The 21,111-nt window shown below is 25.1% G+C and overlaps 1 protein-coding gene across 2 annotated transcripts in view; it reads right to left on the bottom strand.

Annotated features, from left to right (window-relative positions):
- LOC145840516 (ubiquitin carboxyl-terminal hydrolase 16-like) overlaps nucleotides 1–11,562 on the bottom strand; it is a 36,073-nt gene extending 24,511 nt beyond the window's left edge. For both annotated transcript variants that reach the window (XM_082947802.1, XM_082947801.1), the window contains exons 1-8: nucleotides 11,440–11,562; nucleotides 7,220–7,314; nucleotides 6,359–6,648; nucleotides 2,426–2,513; nucleotides 2,138–2,323; nucleotides 1,322–1,485; nucleotides 1,065–1,195; nucleotides 886–934 (exon numbers count right to left, since the gene is read on the bottom strand). In XM_082947802.1, coding sequence (XP_082803928.1) covers nucleotides 886–934; nucleotides 1,065–1,195; nucleotides 1,322–1,485; nucleotides 2,138–2,323; nucleotides 2,426–2,513; nucleotides 6,359–6,648; nucleotides 7,220–7,314; nucleotides 11,440–11,500 — 1,064 coding nt within the window. In that variant the 5' untranslated portion in view covers nucleotides 11,501–11,562. The remainder of the gene's footprint in view (nucleotides 1–885; nucleotides 935–1,064; nucleotides 1,196–1,321; nucleotides 1,486–2,137; nucleotides 2,324–2,425; nucleotides 2,514–6,358; nucleotides 6,649–7,219; nucleotides 7,315–11,439) is intronic.
- Nucleotides 11,563–21,111: the final 9,549 nt, after the last annotated feature.

The raw sequence follows: 21,111 nt of genomic DNA, 5'->3' as shown, positions 1-21,111 counted from the left end.
AAAAAGATACAAATTATGATAGAGTTTTTGTAACTAATCCAAACTTTGTTACTATACATTTTTCAATATTTGTAAATTCCAGGTTTTGTAGTGATTTTCGTTCAAAATTCCAAGTTTTCTTTTTTTGTTTCTTAAATTCCATGTTTTTTCCAAGTTTGCAGGTTTTTTGGCAACCCTGTATCACAAAACCATAATGTGATAATTGAACATTATAATGTAATACCAAAACACCATAATACACAAGATGAGCATCCTAATGTGTTAGCAGAGGACTATACAGGGTTGCCATATGTATTTGGAAAATTTTCTCCAGGTCTTCAAAATTTCTTCCATGGTTTTTAAAAGTACACATTTTTGGTTCTATTTTTCGTTTAAAGTTAAGTTTAAGGTAAGAAATTGTGTAAAATAGTATATAGAATAGATACTGTAAAGCTACTTTAAATGTGAATTTTAATTTAAAAAAAAGTTTGATGATGACAAAAAAAGTTTATCTACATGATAGGTTTTTTGTGTCAAATCGAAATTTTACTACTGAACATGTTAAAATAGTAAAAAATTCCAGGTACTTGTAGTATTTTTTGTTCAAAATTCCGGCTTTTTTTTTAATTCCTCAAATTCCAGGTTTTTCTAGGTTTTTTAGCTTAAATTGTCAAATTCAAGGTTTTCAAGTTTTTTTGGCAACCCTGACTATAGTAAGATTAATAATTTATGGGACGATTTAATTTAAACATGGGGAATAACTTTAATTTAGTTAATGTTAAAACTTTTTATATCAATGATAAGTAAAACATTATTTTTAACGAAAAAGTAAAAATAAACTCATGCACCTAAACAAACTTTTTTAAATTATTAATTCATCAATTAAATTTATTTATCATAACAAACTTTTCACTATCCAAAGTATTTTCTTTTAAAGTTCTTCTTTCATTATCATCTGAAAAATAATAACATTTTTGAAACTCTTATGATAGGTTTTACGTACTAAGTAGGAAATAACATAAAATAAAACATTTTTCATCTCTATTAAAGAGTATCAATCCATTAAACTGTTAAACTTTAAAAACCTTGTTTTTCTATTTCAGGTGTAGTAGGGTTATTAAACTTTATGTGTCTTTTTTCATACTTTTTCTGTCTTGCCTGTGCTTTTTTCAATTTTCTTTCTTGTTTTCTACTTTTCTTTGTGTTTTCTACTTTCCTTAAAACGTTAATTCAACTAAAAATAATTCAAAAAAAAAATGAAAAGCTCTGATAACTACAAGTAAAACATTAAAAATGTCAATATAAAACTTAAAAAAACTATTAATATTGAATTCAATTATACTTGTTTTCATTTTCGTTTTTAGTAACCAAAATTTGAGTTTCTTGATCGTTCTTGATTGTTTCTACAGGATCTTGTTTTTTAGTGGATTGATAATTAGTGTTAGATGGTTCAAGATTTTGAATTGAGAGTTGCAAATAATGAAACTTTTCTACTCGTCTTCTCATCTGATTTTTATGTTTTCTTATAAAGTACTAAATTTGGTAACTAAAAATATCTTTGAATTTACAAAATATTTTAGTAGTAAGTAACTAATTAATAAGTAGTTAAGGCTATAAAAAAGTAAGGCAATTTTTTACATGTTGATCTTATTTTAAAGACATTTAACTTAGCTAGCAGTTGTGTTTTAAAGATTTATCAAATTCAAATTATATTTTGAGATAGGAGGGTTCAAACTTTATATTAACTTATACTTATTTTAATAAAAGTATTTTCAAAATCAATTTTTATGTACTTTTTAGTAAACATTGTTTTAAAATTTAATAATGCATAAAAATATAAATTAAACGCACTTTTTATTATGAATACATAATTATCAGCTTCTGTATAAGATAAAACTATTCAAAACAGGTATGAAGTTTTTTTTATATAAAACACTGAATTATTGTAATTAAAAAAAAACAACAAAGGTGGTAGAAAACAGGTGAAATATTTTTAATTTGCAGTATTTTATGCAGTAATGATTACTAATAATATAACAAATATTTGGATAAACAGACATAGTAAACCAAATATCAAATGTTTTCCGATTAAAAAAATATATTTTCAAAACTGTTTTCTTATCTTAATAAAAGTTAAGTCATATCCAAATAATCTCACCATACTACATTTTCTGCATCTAATATGAGTGATATGAGAACCAGAAAAAATTTTATTCATTGGAGTTTTGTAAATTTTGTCAATATAAAGTCCGTAGTGTTTGACTTTCTTTTTTGTTTCCTCGTCAACTTTTGATGATTTGCATTTCGAAAGATTCATTTTTGACAAAATACTCCTTTTTTGCGTCTAAAAAAAAACTGAAAGCATTAACTGCTGACTCACTTTTATTGATTTTGGAAGATCTTAAATAGTTTTATAAACTGTGAGTACAAATGCTTTTTCAATTACTTTTTTGTCTTCTCCATTAGAAATTTCATACAAAGCATCAAAAAATGAAGCACTATCATCTTGAGTACCAACAGAAAACCTTTTGCTTCTGTGTAAAAATTATGTACAAGTTCTAAACTTTTTAACTCAAAATCTATTTTGATTGTTATAAGTGGCACAAGTAAACATTTAAAATTAAAAAAAGGGTTTAGACCAGGGTTTCCCAAACTCATTTACTAAATCGCCCCCTTTTGAGTAACTTGAAAAAAAAATCGCCCCCCACGATTTTACAAAGTAGTTTTTCTTTTGAGTACAAACTTTTGAGCTAAAAAAAGTTGTGTTCGATGTGTAATTAAGTCTTGTACTTCCTATGCACGCACTTTTGTGTTCAAAATAGTTTACAGGGCTTGAGAAAATAATTTACAGTTATTTTATCAGAAGCCTAGTAAAGTGTATTAAAATACTTAATTATTAAAAAGCCTTGAGTAATATGTAATCAATCCTGTTTAAATATGATCTGTTTTGAAACTATTGAAACTTTTAGGTCAGTGGTGGACAACTTTTGTAGTCAGCAATTCATATTTACTAAAAAATATTTTCTATTTTCAACTCGTTAGAAAATGTAATTGCGGGCTGCATGATTTAGAAAAATTACAAATAAGAAAATTAAAAAACTCGAGCAAAATTGTAATAAAATGATTTAGTATTATTGTAATCTAGGAAATACTTTTGTGAACTGAAAACGAAATGAAAGCGTATATCAAAATATTAAATATCAAAAAACTAATTTTTTTTTATTTTGCACAAGTAGTTTTCAATTCACTTAGCGGGTCGAAATTCGACTGGATCTGCGACTGGATCTGAGCCGTACGTTACCCACCTGAAATCTTAACTTAAACCTGATATTTTAATAATATCTCATATAACAAATTTCGGACATTTAAAAGTTCATACTAAGTAACTTATTCAAGCCGCACAAAATACATAAATTACTTTATAAACAGTCTTTTTAAAAATATCTATACCAGAGATTAAAAAACTATAAAAGAATTAATAGTTTATTTTACACATAATGAAATAAATATTAAAACATCATTTCTGATCTAGTTAAAGGAAGTTTGACCGACTGGTTGATTATCTCACATGAAAAGTGGTTTCATCAACAGCTTCAGTTAATGCAGTAAATTTACTAATTTCAAAGCTAAGATATATTGTAAGCAAGTTAGTTGTAAAGTTAAAAATTTAATTTTTAACTTTTTAAAGTATTTGTTTTGTAGGAGACCACCATGAAATAGCATTTGACTTGGAATAATCTTTAGGGAACTAAACCTTAATTCTAACAATTTTTTTTTATTATTTAAATTCAAAAAAAAAATGTTTCACAGTTAATTCTGTGAACAGAAAGTAATCAATTAAAAAAGACTTTTAGCTAGGTTTTAATTTTGTTTTGTAACTCTAGCAGTCTTTTTGATGGCTTATTTAATTATGTTTAAAAAGTTTTTTTTCTAGCTATTAGCCTACAATGATTTAACAGAGGAAAATAGTGAAAAAATAAAAGCTAGTGTTGAAGTATTAAAATAAACTAAGTATATTCTAATTGCTAATATATATTGAATTAATATAAAACAAAAAAACAGTTGTATTAATAGTTTAAAACTCCTTATATTATAATAAACTTTTAAACAATAATAAATCAAGTTAGAAAATAAAATTGTGTTTAAGAAACTTTTAAATTAAAAAGTAGAAGTCATTTCAAATTGAGACCTCAAATTTATACTCTTTTAAAACCAAAAAAATCATTTTAGAAATAAAAACTTTAATGGTTGTCAAAATGTTACAATCAGATAATAGTTTTATAGTGATATAAGTTGTATACAGATTAAACTAGTGATAACAAAAACCTAGCAAATAAAGGTCTTTCAAGCAAATATTTTAATCACTATGCTATAAAAACTTTTAGTGTAATGTAAAACAACGAATATCAACTACAAAATTGACCAGGTCAAAATAAAATTATTAAAACCTTTAAAACATAAACCATTTAATAAATATAGTAGACTTACGCTTTAGTTCGCACTTTATAAAAAATCAAAAAGTGCAAACTCAAAAAGTTATTACCATAATTTTCTTTACAAAATGAAAAGTTTCGATATGTTATATGCAATGATGTTATGAATAAAGATGAAATCCACTAAAACATAAAACAAACTTTCATGAAAAAAAAAGATCTATATAAGCTTTTAAATATTATATATATTTTGTTTTATTAATATTTAGTTAGTAATAGACTTTAGTTTAGTTAAATTTATGAAAATTTTTACTTTTTTTTGAGTAAAAAGTGCGAACTCAAAAGGAAGTCTACCGTAAATAATATTTATTAGGCATTATGCAAACCTGTTGTAGAATAAAAAGCTTAATAAAGTCGTTATTATAAAAAGACTACTTAAATACAATACAAACCAGTTTAAATAAGAAATATTTCAAAATATCAAATAAAGTTAAAAAACTTTCATAAAATAATGTCTGCTACTGAAGTCTAATATAATGTGAAGGATGAGGAATATGACTGCTTCAAAGTTTTTCTAATCTGATTCTTAATTAGTAAAATAGAGCCTTAAGTCACCTCCTTTATAAATATCTAGATTAGACCTTTTGCTCGAGATCTTGATAACTGAACTGAAAGCTTTCTCAACAACATAGCTAGAAGGAATAACTATAAACAACAATCTAAATTCCTCTAAAATGATTGGATACTTTTGCCTTAGTTTTTGTTGAGTTCAAAAGCTTTCATATCGTTCTTTGGAAGAATTTACTATAAGTTCAAGGTCAGTTTGTAAGTCTGAGAAGGTTTCCTGTAAGTCGTTTACTTCAAAAGTATTTGCCTCGAAGGGATCCATACTTTTATCTATATGATAGCTTTTTTATGTCAAATCTAAATTTTACTACTTAATATGTTAAAATTGTTAAAAATTCCAAATTTTTTCCAGGTTTTTTTTTGCGTAAATTGTTAAATTCTAGGTTTTTCCAGGTTTCTAGGTAAATTGGCAACCCTGTATAGTTTTATTTCTTAGTCTAACTTAGTGACTTTTCAAAAAGCAAGTGGAAATATTATGAGGTGATAGTTAGTAATAAATAACACAGATTTTTACAAACCATTTATAACCCCAAATAACCTATATGTCAGGTTGTAAAATAGTGAGAGGGATTCCAATCGTCTATGATATATGTAATTATTAAATATGGAAACATATAAATGAAAATATAGTATTTACTTGAAAGTAGGAGTCATAAGCACTAGATTTTTTTTTTTTATAAATAAAATAAACTTTTTGTTTAAGTTTTACCTCAGGGTCAAATAATTGTTAGCAAGCTAAAAATAGTAAAATAGCAAGAAAAAAAGTAAAAATTTTATGACAATTCAAAATTTTAAAATCGCCCCCTTTTCGCCCCCTTACTAGTTATCGCCCACCCTTTCGCCCCCTTACTAATTATCGCCCCCCAAAATACTATAATCGCCCCCAGGGGGGCGATATCGCCCACTTTGGGAAACTCTGGTTTAGACAAACTAAACTTATAACTAACTAAAAATTGATAATTGGAACATAGACTAAAACAATATGTTGCCTTTTTGTATAATGAAGCTCCTTTATAAAATACTTAATATAAAGAGAATAATTTTTAAAACAATAAATCTGTTGTTGCATTACTATGGACTTATAAGTCTTTTTTTTTCATTTTATAGCATTTCGTAAAGTTTTATTATAACAACTGGACGCTTTTAGTACTTTGTATATTTTAAATCATTACCAATTGAAATAATTTGAATTGATTATGATCAGTTCGGAAAATGTAAATTAAAAAATTAAATGAAACTCTAGACTACGTTTTTTTTTTTGAAAGTATTATAATTAACTTTTAAAATCAAAAACATATTAAGTAACAAATATGACTAACTTTCTAGCTACTTCACAAAAAAGATCTCGTGGATTGATCACCTCAAAATTACGTCTTCTTTTTGAAGTTTGTTGGTTTTGACTACTACTGCCTACATTTTCATCACAAGCATAGACTCTATCGATAAGATCAATTGTAGTTTGCATTAACTCACTTAGAGCAGGAACTTTATACGTTAGTTTCTCACAACTTTCAAACTGATAAGCAGATATAGTACGATTTTCTCCAAAGGAATGATTTTCTTTTTCCTTATTCAAAACATTTCGAAGAGTGTTTGTTTGAACAAGACACTGGATAAATATAGAACAGTTTAAAAATATTTAAAAATTAAAGGCATATATAATTTTAAATCAAAAACTTTGATTTACTTACTTTTACAAAATTATTTATATTTATTATTTACAAATAGTTTTAGAAAAATCAAATGATAAATCTAGTCTACTATAGCAATGTATAATTATTAACTTAAATTATGAGTTTCTAAAAAACCTATTATGATTTAACTATTTGAATTTTCTACAATTAAGGCTTTTTAAGCTATTCTTAAAGACTTAATAAAGATGATACAAATATTTATATAAGAGAATTATATACAAACAATACTTTTTAATAAAAATTGAAGAAAATTTCTTAAATTTTCTTTAAACAGCGTGATTACTATATAAGTGAAACATTGTAATGTTTTTAATAATCTTCAAAACAAAATCTATTTACAAATATAACACAAAAAAATATTTAAAAAGCTAAAAAAAAACTAATGGTTCCTATTGTAAATGATTGCAATACAAAGTTTAGTTTCAAGAGTATTACAAGTAGTGGTAGGATATTAATACACAATACTAAAATATTTTAGATATTAACCTGCATTAAGCTGTTGTAAAAACAAGTATTTCCTATATTTCTAAAACCAACAGGTAATGGATGGTTGGGTAAAATTTCTTTTAACTGTTTCTCACCTGTTCAAATACAAAGTTACATCAAGTTAATAAAAGAAACAATAACTTATAATTTTAAAACTTTAGGGCATAGGGAGACGGGCAATATTTTAATAAAAAATAACACTAGCTTATATACAAAAGCTCAAAAGTACACAAGCTATTTTTTATAGAATAAAAAAAAATTTGTTTTTGAGATATAGACGTTTTTATAAAAAGTTTCCAATACAAACTTGAGGACAGCAATTTTTTTATTGTCAATTTTCTCAGATAAATAAAATATCACTAAAAATCTATCTTCTCCTTTATTTTTTGAGTTGCAGACCTCAAATTTCCAGGAAACATTCCTTTTAAAGTTTAAAAGAATTTGAATGTTGCGATTTTAAAAGTATTTAAAAATAAATTTTACATCAAAAAATAGAAAAAAAATAGATGGTTTTTTTGTAATAAAAATTTAATATTACAAATTAAAACAAATTATTGAATTAAATTGATAAAAATATTAATTATAGACTTAATGTGAACACTCAAATAAGATTGGTTAAAAATGAAGGAGAAGATATGTTTTTAGTGAAATAGTTATTTGCGTTTTTGTGCCTTCAATTAAGAACCTATTAAGCACACCAAATTTGCTCACTTATATCTCAAATTTTTTTTTGAATTTTGTTATGTGGTTAAAACTGTCAAATATCTCAGATTAAACTCTACAAAATAAGAATAAACTATAAAAATGATGGTGGACCCCCCCCCCCCCTATGCACAAATATAGAAAATAATCTAAACAGATGGGTAGCACTTTTGCACAAGGGGACACTTTTATACAAGGACACTTTTACGCGGCATCACTTTTGCACGTGGGGACACTTTTTCACAAGCATCACTTTAGCACAAGGGGAAACTTTTGCACAGAGAGTCACTTTTGCACTAAGACACTTTTGCACAAGTTAAAAAAATAATTAGTTTATTTTATTAAGTTTAATTTGTTTTTTTACTTTCACTACTACCCCTACCTAACCTTAACCTTCCGTTGGTAATTATTCTTTTATAAATTTAACTTTTATAAGTTTGTTTTTCCCTGTTTATTTTTGATAATTTATATTAGGTATATACATGGTTGCCACTCATTTTTTTCTTTTTTTTTTCAGGTTTTCCAAATTTCTTTCAGGTTTTCAGATTTTCTTACAGGTATTAGAAAGCACAACTTTTTTGATAATTTATAGTAGTAAGCTTTCATTTAGTTAAAAAACTGCTGCTCAAAAGATATAAATTACTTAAAAGTTACTGTATTGCAATTTGTTTTATTATGTTGGAACCTGTACTAAATCCTTCTAAGATGGTTGTTCTAAAGCTGTTATGTTGGTTTAATGCAAATAATTAAAAGTCTTCTTATATTTTTTCTTAGTTTGAACGTGATAAATTTTAATAATTATTCTAAATAAATTATAAAAAATACTATTGTCTTGCAAAATTTGTTAAGAATTTTAAATTGTTTACTGTCCTTCGAAATGCTGACAGTCTCATTAAATACTTTATTCCTATATTAAAAACAAAAAATTATAAATATAACTTTTGTTTTTTTTTATTTACAGTGTCTTGATATTACTAATAAAGTTTATGAAAAAGTAATCATCAGAACTTAAGTTGTAGGTAAAGATAACATAAAAATAAAAAACAACTCTTAGCTTTGAAAAAAATTAAAATCCTTATATCTAAAAGTAATTTATAAAAATAATTTAAATCCTAAAAAAAAGATATATAAGAACGTTATGAATTTAAAGATACTTAACAATTCAAATTGAAATGAGAACTTAGTTATAAAAAGTAAACATTGTTAACAAATAATTTACAATAAAAATATAAATAGTAATAAAGTTAATTCTGGAACTACATCTTGAAGGTCTTGACTAAAGGCTCACTGCAATAAAACTGACTTCTTCTCAACTTACTCATACATAATACTACTTCTCCCATCATGATAAATACCTACTTCAGTTTTATTTTTTTCTGCTATTTAATTTCTCATTAGATTAATACTTTGCTCTAGTTGAATGATGTTATATTAATCATTTTTAACTAAATTAAACAGCAAGTGAAACTGATATTTCATTAAAATATACATAGATTGTAACTAATCTTAATATAATTTTCAAGCTTTATAAAAAAAAAACTAGTTAAAGAAAAAATTAATTTGTCTTAAATAAATTAAATTCATTTTGTGCTAAAATAGAAGAATGACAACATACAAAATGTGCATTATTTAGTTTACAATATTTTCTGTTAAGAAAATTGAAGTGTTTTGTGTTCACTTCATACTTTTCTGTAAAAAATTTGTAACATTTTTGTTACAAGTACAAAGTAATGTTTTTATTTCTTTCCTAATGACTTTCACTCACTAACAATATAAACAAAAAGTTAATGTTAAAACATTATTGTTTCTATAACAACAGAGTTAGCTAAAACAATAGATTTATAAGTCATAAAAACTATAAGTATTTTAATTTATCTTTTTTACAAAAATTAACAAACACTCTAACTTAAATATTCTAGGTCTTTTGTTCAAAATTCCAAGTTTTTCCAGGTTTTATTCAAATTTTCTCAAATTCCAGGTTTTTCCATGTTTCCAGGTAAAGTGGCAACCCTGTATATAAATTTGTTTTCTATCACTGTTACCCCTAACTCTTACCCTCAGTCAGTATTTTTTTTTGTTGGTTTATTTATTTTTTTGTCTAGTTTTTATTTTTACTTTGTAATTTAGTTTTTTTTTTTTTCTTATCACTGTTACCACTAACCCTTACCCTCGGTCAGTAACTTTCTTTTTCTTTTTTCGTATTAAATAAAGCCATAGGGGGTTAGTCATATTTTTTACAAGTTGATCTTATTTTATAGAACTTTATCTAAGCTTTAAGATGCTTTTTATGGTTATAAAAAGTTCGAATTATTTTTTGAGACATGACCAGTCAAAGTCAGGCCTCATAATAGGTTCCCTACTAAAAGGGAAAACTTAAACAGCAAAAAAAGACTATTTTGTTTAAAATTTATCTCTTCCTACATTTTTTAAACAATCTTCTTCAAACTTTTACAGTCTTATCTTTATACAATAGCAAAAAACGTTACTTATGAATTTTTAAAATTTAAGTAAATTTTTTTTTTTGAAGATAAAAAGATTTTTTTTTAATTTTGTCATAAAATTTTTATTTTTTTAAATTATCAAAACTCATAAGTAACGTTTTTTCTTGTAATGTAAGAAACATTTCCTGAAAATTTGAAGAAAATTGTTTAAAAAATGAAGGAGGAAATAGATTTTTAGTATTTTTTTAAATTTCCAAGAAAATTGACCCTGAAAAATTTTCCGTTTATACATTTGTATCGGAAACTTTTTACAAAAAATGAAATATCTCAAAAGTTAAATAATATTTTCTAATTCTATAAAAACTAGCTTATAGTTTGTAATTAAAGTTTTCAAATAAAAGCTAAAGTTGATTTTTGTAAACCCTCCCCCCCACCTATGGCCTTAATCTTTTTTTTTTTGATAATTTATTTTATGTTTTGTGTTATATATTTCTTTTACTTTTAAGCTTATAAAGTGACCCTCAGTGCAAAATTGACGCCTTGCAAAAGTATCCACTTGTGCTAAAGTGACGCTTGTGCAGAAGAGTTGATGTGCAAAATTGTCAACTTGTGCATAAGTTATCCTGTGTGCAAAAGTGTTTCCTTATGCTAAAGTGACACTTGTGCAAAAGAGCTTTCGTGCAAAATTGACTGTTCTCAATCTAAACAAATGAGTTTTTTGTTTAATGATAAAAATCTTATTTACTTGGAAAATTTTATTTTTATGATTATAATAACATTCTAGACAAGAGACATTCTATTTGTTAAGTTTAATAAAATAACATAAAAATAACAAAAACTGTCATAAATTTAACAACAACATTATATAATTTTTATAAAGTTAACAAACTAAATAAATACATTGTAATTCATAAGTTTTCTAAACTCAAGTTTTTTATTTATAATTAGCTGAAAAAACCTCAATTTTTTATACTTCTATTCTAAAAGCAAGTTATTTATTATAAAACTTGGATTTTCAGACCACAAGCTTTTGGTAGATTAATATTTAAACTAAACTTATAAAATAAGTTAACTTACTTTTTGTAACTGTGTTTGATTTGTAAGACAAATTTTCTTTTATTTGTTTTTTTCTTACCATACTAAAAAACTTTTATCTTCTAACAAAAATTTTAATTTTGTAAAATAACTTGTACTGAAGACTGTTGAAAATAAATTTTATAATAAACATAATTTTAAAAACATAAGGTAATTTTTTTATTTAAAACCAATATGATGATAGTGTATTTTCTTTATGAAGGCTTTAGCAAGCACTTTTTCTTTTATAAGGGTTGTCACACTAAAAAAAATTAAAATTATTAAAACAGTTATAATTCAGCTTATACATAAATCTTAGACATTTTTTTTTATTTCCAGTGATATTTACTTCTACTAGCATAATAATAAGGAAAAATCCAAATTAGACTAAGTTTTTTCAAATAATTCAAATTGTATAAATTTTTTAATAGCCTCAGTTAGACTGAGTTTTTTTTTATAACTTTCAACTAGTCTGAGTGTGTAGCAACCGTGTCTTACTTTAAGCTTTTATAGTTTGGCAAAATTACATTCAAGTTTTTTATAGTATGTGACAGCATCTAAAAAACTTTACTTTTTAAGTAACTTAACTCTAAAAAACTAAGATTTATTAGGTGTTAATTTGTGCAGAGCAGAGGTGACACACGGAGTGGGGCATTGAAGCAGTTGCTCCAGTTAAAAATGAAGTAAAAAATATGTTTTAACATTTTAGTTTTGTTTTTAAAGTTACCTTCATATAAAAATTCAACTTTGAGTATGACCATTTTGAACAAAATCAATCCCATTTTTAATTAAATAATATGCACTTTAGTAGAAATGAAAAATGCTAACACAAATCAATTAAAAATTTCCATAAGAATTTATTTACACATAAATTTTGATTTTATCACAGCAAATATCCTATAACACAACAAGATTGAGTATTTATTCAACGTACACTTTTAACTATTGTAAACACATAATGAAAAAACACAATTGTTAAAATTAAAAACAATATTTACTCAGTGAAATGTTATATATAACTTTAAAGATTCCAAAAAAAAGATAGAAAACAAACAATTTTAGTTTTTATTAAAAAATAAAAATATATAAACATTTTAATAAACTTTTACATGTGTTAAAGAGTACAAACTTTTGAAAAAAAAAGAATTTCAAACTGTATCTTGTTAAAAGTATTTTAAAACATAAAACAGCATTTGAATGCGACACTCTCAGGCTACTTAAATATTTAAGAAAAATATATTGTATTTTTTATGACTTATAAATCTTTTTACTTTCCTTAGTTTAGTTTCAAGTTATTATTAATATTAGTTTTTATCATGATTTTGTCAATTGTTAAAACATATAGCAATTAGAGGCTAATAAACTTATATTGTAGTATTGAACACATAGTTTTTTTTCACCATTTTTTTAGCTAAAGATAGTTTTTGTTGTAAGGTTATAATATCAAATTAATTGATTTAAAATTTTGATATTGTGAAATATAGGTTTGAATACTACTTTGATAAATATATTTGTAAATATATGTGCTTTAAGTTTCAAAATTTACATCAAATTCAAATATCACTTCTTTTTTTAATTTACATCAACAATATTACTTTCAATACTCACATTCAAAGCGAAATAAGTCTATTTGCAGATGACGCATAAGTAGTGAGTAGTCAAAAACTTCTTTACAACTAACATTAGATAATATTCATGAATGGCTAAAAACAAGAAAACTTGATTTAAATCAAAAAAAAGCCAAGTTCTAACCATCAATAAAAATAAACCCTTACCTATTAACCTTTTAATTAATAAAACTAAAATACCAGAAGTAAAATCTTTTAAAGATTTAGGAATATATATATCTGAAAATCTAAAATGGAACAAACATGTAAACTTAGAATTGCTCAAAATTCATCTTATCAAACACTTAAAAGTTTTAAGACCAGTTCTGCTAGTATTCTTACTAAACTATTTAAAATATGCCCTAAACTCGAATACAATACCCTAATAGGGTCCCCTATTTAAAAAAAGACATAATTGAGTCTGTGCAATCATAAAAGATTTAGTCTGTGCAGAGAAATTTTACCCATTTTGTTTGTAATAGATGCAACAGTTCAAATACCTCATACAAAGATAGATTAGTAAAGCTCAAATTGGAGTCTCTAGAGTGTAGAAGATGGCAGTTTGATTTGATAACACTTTTTAAAATTGTTAATGGTAAATATAAAGAATTTTTCAATCAGTTTTTTTGTTTTTTCTCAGACCAGTCATAATTGGAGAGGATATGATAAAAAATTAAAATGTAAATATAATTTTGATAACAGTCAGTGGCAAAATTCTTTTTTCTGCAGAACAATAAATATGTGGAATAAGCTACCGCAGGATGTGGTTTTGTGTGGGAGGTTGGAACATTTTTGATTAAAACTAAAAAAATTAATTTAAATAATATAAACACAAGTAAAATACAGTGACTATCTATTAAAAGTTTATTATAATGATGGTTTGAAGTAATTTTTATTTACTTATTTTAAAGTATTAGTATCACTAAGAATAATTTTTCTTCCCTACACATTCCCCTACAGATTATAAGTTGTTATATATAATTTTTGTAAATATGTAATCTTTTATAGTCAATGCATAAGCTTGTATATAAGAAGTCATTTTGTTTTGTTTTTGTGCAAACTAAGTTATAATTGATCATACAGGACTATTTGTTTGTAATTTTTTACTATGTTATGTTTGTTTTTTTAATTTTCATTGAATGTAACTTGTTTGTTTCTTTTTTCGTGTGTATTGTTTAAGCGACTCAGGTTTTAATGCACGAGTCCATCTTCGCACAATAAACTCCAATAAAAATAATAATAAATAGTTATGTATTTGGCTAAAATCAGAACATGTTAATACCGATTATTAAGTTACAGTAACCTCTTGCTTATTTACGCACAATGTGTCCACATAAAAAGTGCGTAAAGATACAAGAGATCGTAAAGATACAAGAGGTACCAAATATACTTACTTTAATGGCTGTTTTTTGATATTGCTTCTAGTTAAAAGCATACTGGGAGCTTTCCCACTTTTAACAATTTGTTTACTTCACTTATAAATATGAAAACAAAAGATAAAACTATACATATGTTTAAAAAAAATAATTAAATTTATATAAAATAATAATACTTGTAAAAAATTTTTACTAGTTTTAATAATAAGTTGATTTTATCTTTATTCATACATGACTTATTTGATACTTAATATTTATATTTATTCTACTTAGCAAATTCAATTTATAATTAAGCATTAGTTTACAATTAAGAAATGGTGTGGAGTCTATATTAAAATTTGTTTTTATAGTCTTTTACAAAAATATTTCAGAGTTTTAGTTTATCTGTTATTGTTAACAAAATTTCTGATATACTGTGGCATAACTAAATGTTTATCAATTAGTTAAGGAACAAAAGTTTACAAAGTCTAAATATAAAGAGAGGTGAATTAGCATTTAAAAACATATTCTAAAAAAAAAATACAATAAACCTAATTTCTGCAATACTAAAAAAAAATATTTTTTTTTATAGAATTCTTAAATGCGTAACTAAACGAGAGTGCGTAACGTCACAAGTGCGTAAAGATGCGAGAGGTTACTGTATTAGCAAAAAAAAAATTGTTATTAGGTTAAAAATACTTATAAGATTTACCTGAAATTTTAACTTAAAGTCAAGGTCATTAATAGTGATTATACAATATTTTATAACTATATGTAGAATAACTTGAGAATTAACTTGCTGTTTACTTAAAAACAAGTTTTATTTTTAGTAACAATTAATAAAGTGGTTCAATTTCAAATTTAGGTAATGTGAAATATAACTCTTTAATAGGACGTATATTAATTTTCATAGCTGTAAATGTAGTTATTTTGTTTGTTAAAAATAGTTTTTATTTTGACAAGAACTATAATTCAATTAGAAGTACACACTTAAACATTATTAATGTACTTTAAGTATACAAATTAAAATCTTAAATAAGCTCAAGTGAAAAGTTTTAAGTTAGGGATTTATTTAGTATTAAATATATTCACAAACAAAAAAACAAAAATTCAAACAAAATTACCACACTTGCCAGTGGTGCAGAGTATGTAATAAATATGTTTGTTTGTACATAAGCAGGTGTAATGGAATACCAGTTTCACTTGATGTTCCATTTAGTTGAACATCAAATAATAATAAAATCAGTCAAGCAGAACACAAGCTGCCTGACACAATTTTAGTTCAAATTTATAACAGAGATATAAAATCAAGCAGCCGGAGTGTATATACAATATTCACATTGTCTGGTGGGTTACATAAGTGTTTTTTACCCTGTGTTTTTAATAACTTTACTAAAAACTTTTTATTTAGTGTTGAGTGAAGAATCAATAGATGTAACTTTCAAGTTATCAAAAGTCTGAATTTTTACACAGTCAAGTAGATATAAGTTTGGTTAAACAATGAATTAATTTAAATTATTTGTATTATATTCTTAATTTTTGTTGACTACTTTTTCATGCACTTTGTCATTTTTTGACAAAAAAAATTAATATTTTTATATCTAAATAAACATTTAATTTCTTTAACCAATACTGTTTATGTCACCATCATAAGTCTTAGTTTCAGCACTTGAAAATAGTTCAAATGCTGTATTTAAGCAAAGATAGTACCAAGGTATAAATTTTGTCTAATAGTGAGAATTAACACTATAAATCTGATAAAAATTGAAAAAAAATATTAATACTCAAATTTATTGAAAGTATCAAACATTTAAAACTGAATCACCCCAAACTCATTAAAATTTAATAAAAAAATACAATTTTAAAAAATGTTTTGTCTATTAAAGTTTCTCAAAAAAAAAATTGAACTAGGCTGAGTTAACTTTTTGAAACTTTTAACAAACCAAACTTCAAACTGATTGAGTTGGCCTTAGATTAATAAAATTCAAATTAGCCTGAGTGTGTGGCAAAATTGCATTAGTAAAACAGAATGTTTTAAGTTTTTACTTTATTTAGCCTGATTGACTTAGCCCAGGGAAAATTTATTGCCACAAAGCTGAAAATTGTCAGTAATACTTAATCAAAACTTAAAAACTAAATAGTAGTTCACATACCAACTAAACAAACAATAAATATTGATAACTGAATAACAAATCATATGAGTTAAAATAACAAATTAGTCTGACATTTTAAGATATTTCAAACTAGCAAGAGTAATAATTTAGCCAAGTATGTGGTAATTCTGGTTTTTAAATCAAATTTTAATTGGTAGTTTTAATAACATTTTTGGAGTAACAACTGATTTTAAAACTTCTAAAATTTACTTACACAAAGAGAAATGTTAACTGTTGAATAAATACTTACATAAATGTATAATAATGAAATTGGTAAATTATAGTGCAAACAGTTAAATATATCAAGCTATTATTTGATATTATATGTTTAATGAAACTTCTTAGTACATCAATTGAAAAACTTCAATCACTTCTGACTTGTCTGGAAAAATGATGATTTAAAGTACTAAAAGTAATACCCTTTAATTAAAATTTAGATTTTTTTGTCTTAAAAGTGTGTATATCTGAATGATATAGACTCACAATAGGTAAATTTAGAGATTTACAATTTGGGTATTTCCAAAAGTGAATACTAATGAAAATAGAGAATATAAGGTAGAAAACAAATTTCATGAATGATGTTATAGTAATTCACGATGTATTTGAAAGTAGCAAGTTTTTTACCTAGCTTGTTTAATATCATCTTAAAATTTTAAGATTATCATTAAACAATAACTAAAAAATTTCTTGGTAGATCTAATAAAATAATAAGAATTGTATAAGAAAGAAAGAAAAAAGTAAACGCTAACAACAAAGGTCGATGGTATAGTGTGGAGAAAGACCTTTCGGTCATCGAGCTGTGTACCATTTGCTTGTAATTAATACTTTAAGCTAACTTTGAAACAATGATGAAAAAAAATGAAAAACAATAAACTTAAAAAGTAATTATATATACATTAAAAACAAAACATTTAAGTTTAAAAACGGTAAGCAGTTAAGCACCCTTTTTTAACCCATTACTGCCAATATTAATCATAAAAACCATAGTCTACTATGGGCTCAACACCGTCTCCTCCCCTAGATTTCGATTTTTATGATCATTTATATTCGCTTTTTGTTTTTGTTGCCCTTTCTACAAGAGCAACCACAAAAAATGCAAAAAGTAAATCAAAATTAAATAAGAGGATAGAATTGATAATATCACCATAAACAAAATATTTATTATAATCATAACACTGTAAGAGCACCATTTATTTAATAGTGTCTAAAGAATTTTAGTATATGTGCTTGTAAGTGTAAGTAGTTAAAAATTTTAAAATTTATAAGTATTTGCTTAACTGTTTTATTAATTTGTAAGCAATTTAGTAGTTTTAATCAATAAAATCTAGCATTAGTAATTGATTGAGTTTGTTTAAAGTACATAAAATAAAATTACTCCTACTATTAACAGATAAACTTAGAAAAAAAATAATAAAAGTTAAAAAATACTCAGGTATAATAAATCAATAAAAAAGTATTACAAGTAAAGAAATAAATTTAACCTAAACATAAAACAATTTTTTTATCAAATAAAATTAAACAACCAAAAAACTAACAAAACATGTAAAAAATAAAGTTTATACACCTAAATTCAGGATCTCTATCTTCTGAAACAGATGCAACTCCTAAAATCTGGTGAAAAAAATAATAAAAGATAAAATAACAATAACAATGTACGATACGTGGTGTACGACTTGATAACTGAAAGGTTTTTTCATACACTAGTTCCTTAGACCAAACTTTTTGAGCGCTTTTTTTTATCGTTCAATAAACAATAATAATATACTAAAAACAAATTTTACTTAGCAAACACATGGTTATAGTATGAACCAATGAACACACAATAAACATTTTACTACAATTTCGTAAAAAAAAACAAAAAAAAAAAGTCTAATCAAATTATAAATATATAAATAAGGCTTTATTAAATCTTGTTGTTCTAAGACTTAAACTGCGTTTGTTACTGAACGGTATCAAAAGGTTCTGGTACCGAAAGGTTCTTCGATTACGAGGCCCTAGATCCAAACATTTTTAGCGTCTTTTTATTTTGTTCAATAAAGCTTTAATCTTATTTGTTCGTTGACATTAAACATAGTGTAAAAAAAAACTGTGCTGTTTACAACCGCCATATTTAAAAAATGGAATTAACAACTTTGTCAATAATCAAAAATTATAGTTCTGCTACATTATCAAAATTTATATTTTTTCTCGAGTCTCGAAATTAATACTTAATACTTAACAGCTTATGACAAAAATATACAATGAAAAAGAAATGAATAAAATCTTTATGCACGTCAGTATATACAAAGAAATCTATGTAAGTAGTTAATATCTAATTTAAACAAGACTACAAACTAGGTTAAATACTAATGGAAACAAACTCAAGCCTCATACAGTTGCATAAAAGTTAGTAAATAACTCAGCTCATAAACTAGACAGCAATTTAAATATTAAATATTAAAAATAAAAGAAGATACTGAGGCATAATTAGACAAGTCCTGGACAAGACGTTTAACTGTATCTAAATAGTGCACGACTCGATAACCGAAAAAAAAATTTTGTACCCTAGGTTCTTAGACTAAACTTTTTTGTTGTTGTTCAATAAACTAAACTTACAAAAAAACAAATAATTTCCAAGAAACAAATTTATAGTAAAAAAATAATATTTGAAGCCACAGTCGTCTCAGAAAACAGTTTAAAAGTTATTATTATTTAACAAATGATTTTTTTAGATAAACTGGTATAAGCACATGTTTTTCTGCAGTCACAACGGTAGTTTTGAATGATAAAAAGAATTAGATAAAAACTAACAAAATATCGCTGGAAACTAAAAGTATTAACATCAACTTATAAGTAATCTGTTATAAAGTTTACAAAAAAGGAGAAATATAAAATTAAAACAGTATGTTTTGTACCTGAAACATTTGTAAAACTGCGATAGCTATGGTTAACAAAAGCAAAAATTTATTTGAACGGTGCGAAATAAGATTTACTCTAAACATGCCAATAAAAATGGGTGGGTGTCAGAATGACACAGCTACAAAATGACACGGTGCGTCACTTTGGCACGGTGCGTCACTTCGACACGGAGGGTCACTTTGGCAAGGCGACAAAATGACACGGTGCGTCACTCTGGCACGATGCGTCACTTTGGCACAGCGCCAAAATGACACGGTGCGTCACTTTGGCACGGAGGGTCACTTTGGCACAATGACTAAATGACACGGTGCGTCAGAATGGCACAGCGACAAAATGACATTGTGCGTCACTTAGGCACGGTGCGTCATTTTGGCACAGCGACAAAATGACACGGTGCGTCACTTTGGCACAGAGGGTCACTTTGGCACAGCGACAAAACGACACGGTGCGTCACTTTGGCACGGAGGGTCACTTTAGCACAGCGACGAAATGACACGGTGCGTCACCTAGGCACGGTGCGTCACTTTGGCACAGCGACAAAATGACACGATACGTCACTTTGACACAGCGACTAAATGGCACGGTACGTCACTAACATGGATTGCATAAGTTTGCATGGATTAACAAACTTACAAGCAAAACTAAACTTTTTCAGTAATATAACTTTTAATTGTAAAATTTTGATAATAATTAGTTAAACAAAATATTTTTTTTTTCCAAACTATAGTAGCTTGATACATTTTAAACTATATATGATATATTGCTTTTAAATTTAAGTCATAGTATAAAAAAAAATATTCTTAAGTTTTATTATTTACGTTTCACGATTTTTCATATTTATGTAATGAATAAAATTTAGTATTTTTTGTTAAAAGTTTAATTAATTATTATCAGGAATTGTTATAAAATATAGCTAAGATTTAGTTTAATACAGAAATATTTAGTAGTAAGAATAAGTCATGCGTGTTTTAACTCTAATTTTAAAAATACAGAGTTAAGCTGCTTTTGTAGTAACTAGCTATTTATATTAAATATGTATGTATATTTATATTCAACAAAAGATAATAAGTTAGGCTGTTTACTTAAAACTCTGTATTGAAAATATATAATAAACTTTTCTAAAAGCAAATAATTAAAATGAACGGACCTGGAGCCTAAATTTATGAAAAAGTTTAAAATAGTATTATGAACAGTTGAGAGAAAATTAAGAGTCTGATGCAACCATTCATGCGCATTTATATATTTATCACTTTAAAAAAAAAATTAATCACTAGAAGAGGTTATACATACAACATTGCTGCTGCAGCCTTCTAATTAAAGCTGCAGCCATTCTATTAAAGTTAATACTATAAGTCTTTTTAATTTTTACAAAACTTTTTAGTCTAAAATATGTAAAATTAAACTTAGAGTATGACAGATAATATAGTATTTTATTGCATATAAGGATTTAATTGCATCTATATTTAATACAAAATCAGTAAATAAAATTAATAATAATACAGTAAAAGCAGATTTTAATTTGCTTGTAAACCATTTCTTCTACTTTATATTCTTGAGTTTTATAACAAAATTTTAAAAAACTCGGTTTTGTCTTAACTCTGTTATGAAAATAATATTTAATTTTCTATTTTTAATCTTGCGAATAAAAAACGGAGTTTTTTT

The sequence above is a fragment of the Thalia democratica genome, chromosome 7, assembly GCF_965202585.1.
Source record: "Thalia democratica chromosome 7, ktThaDemo2.hap1.1, whole genome shotgun sequence".
Lineage (NCBI taxonomy): Eukaryota > Metazoa > Chordata > Thaliacea > Salpida > Salpidae > Thalia > Thalia democratica.
Note: the sequence above shows the minus strand (reverse complement) of the source record. Positions and strands in the feature narration are given on the sequence as shown.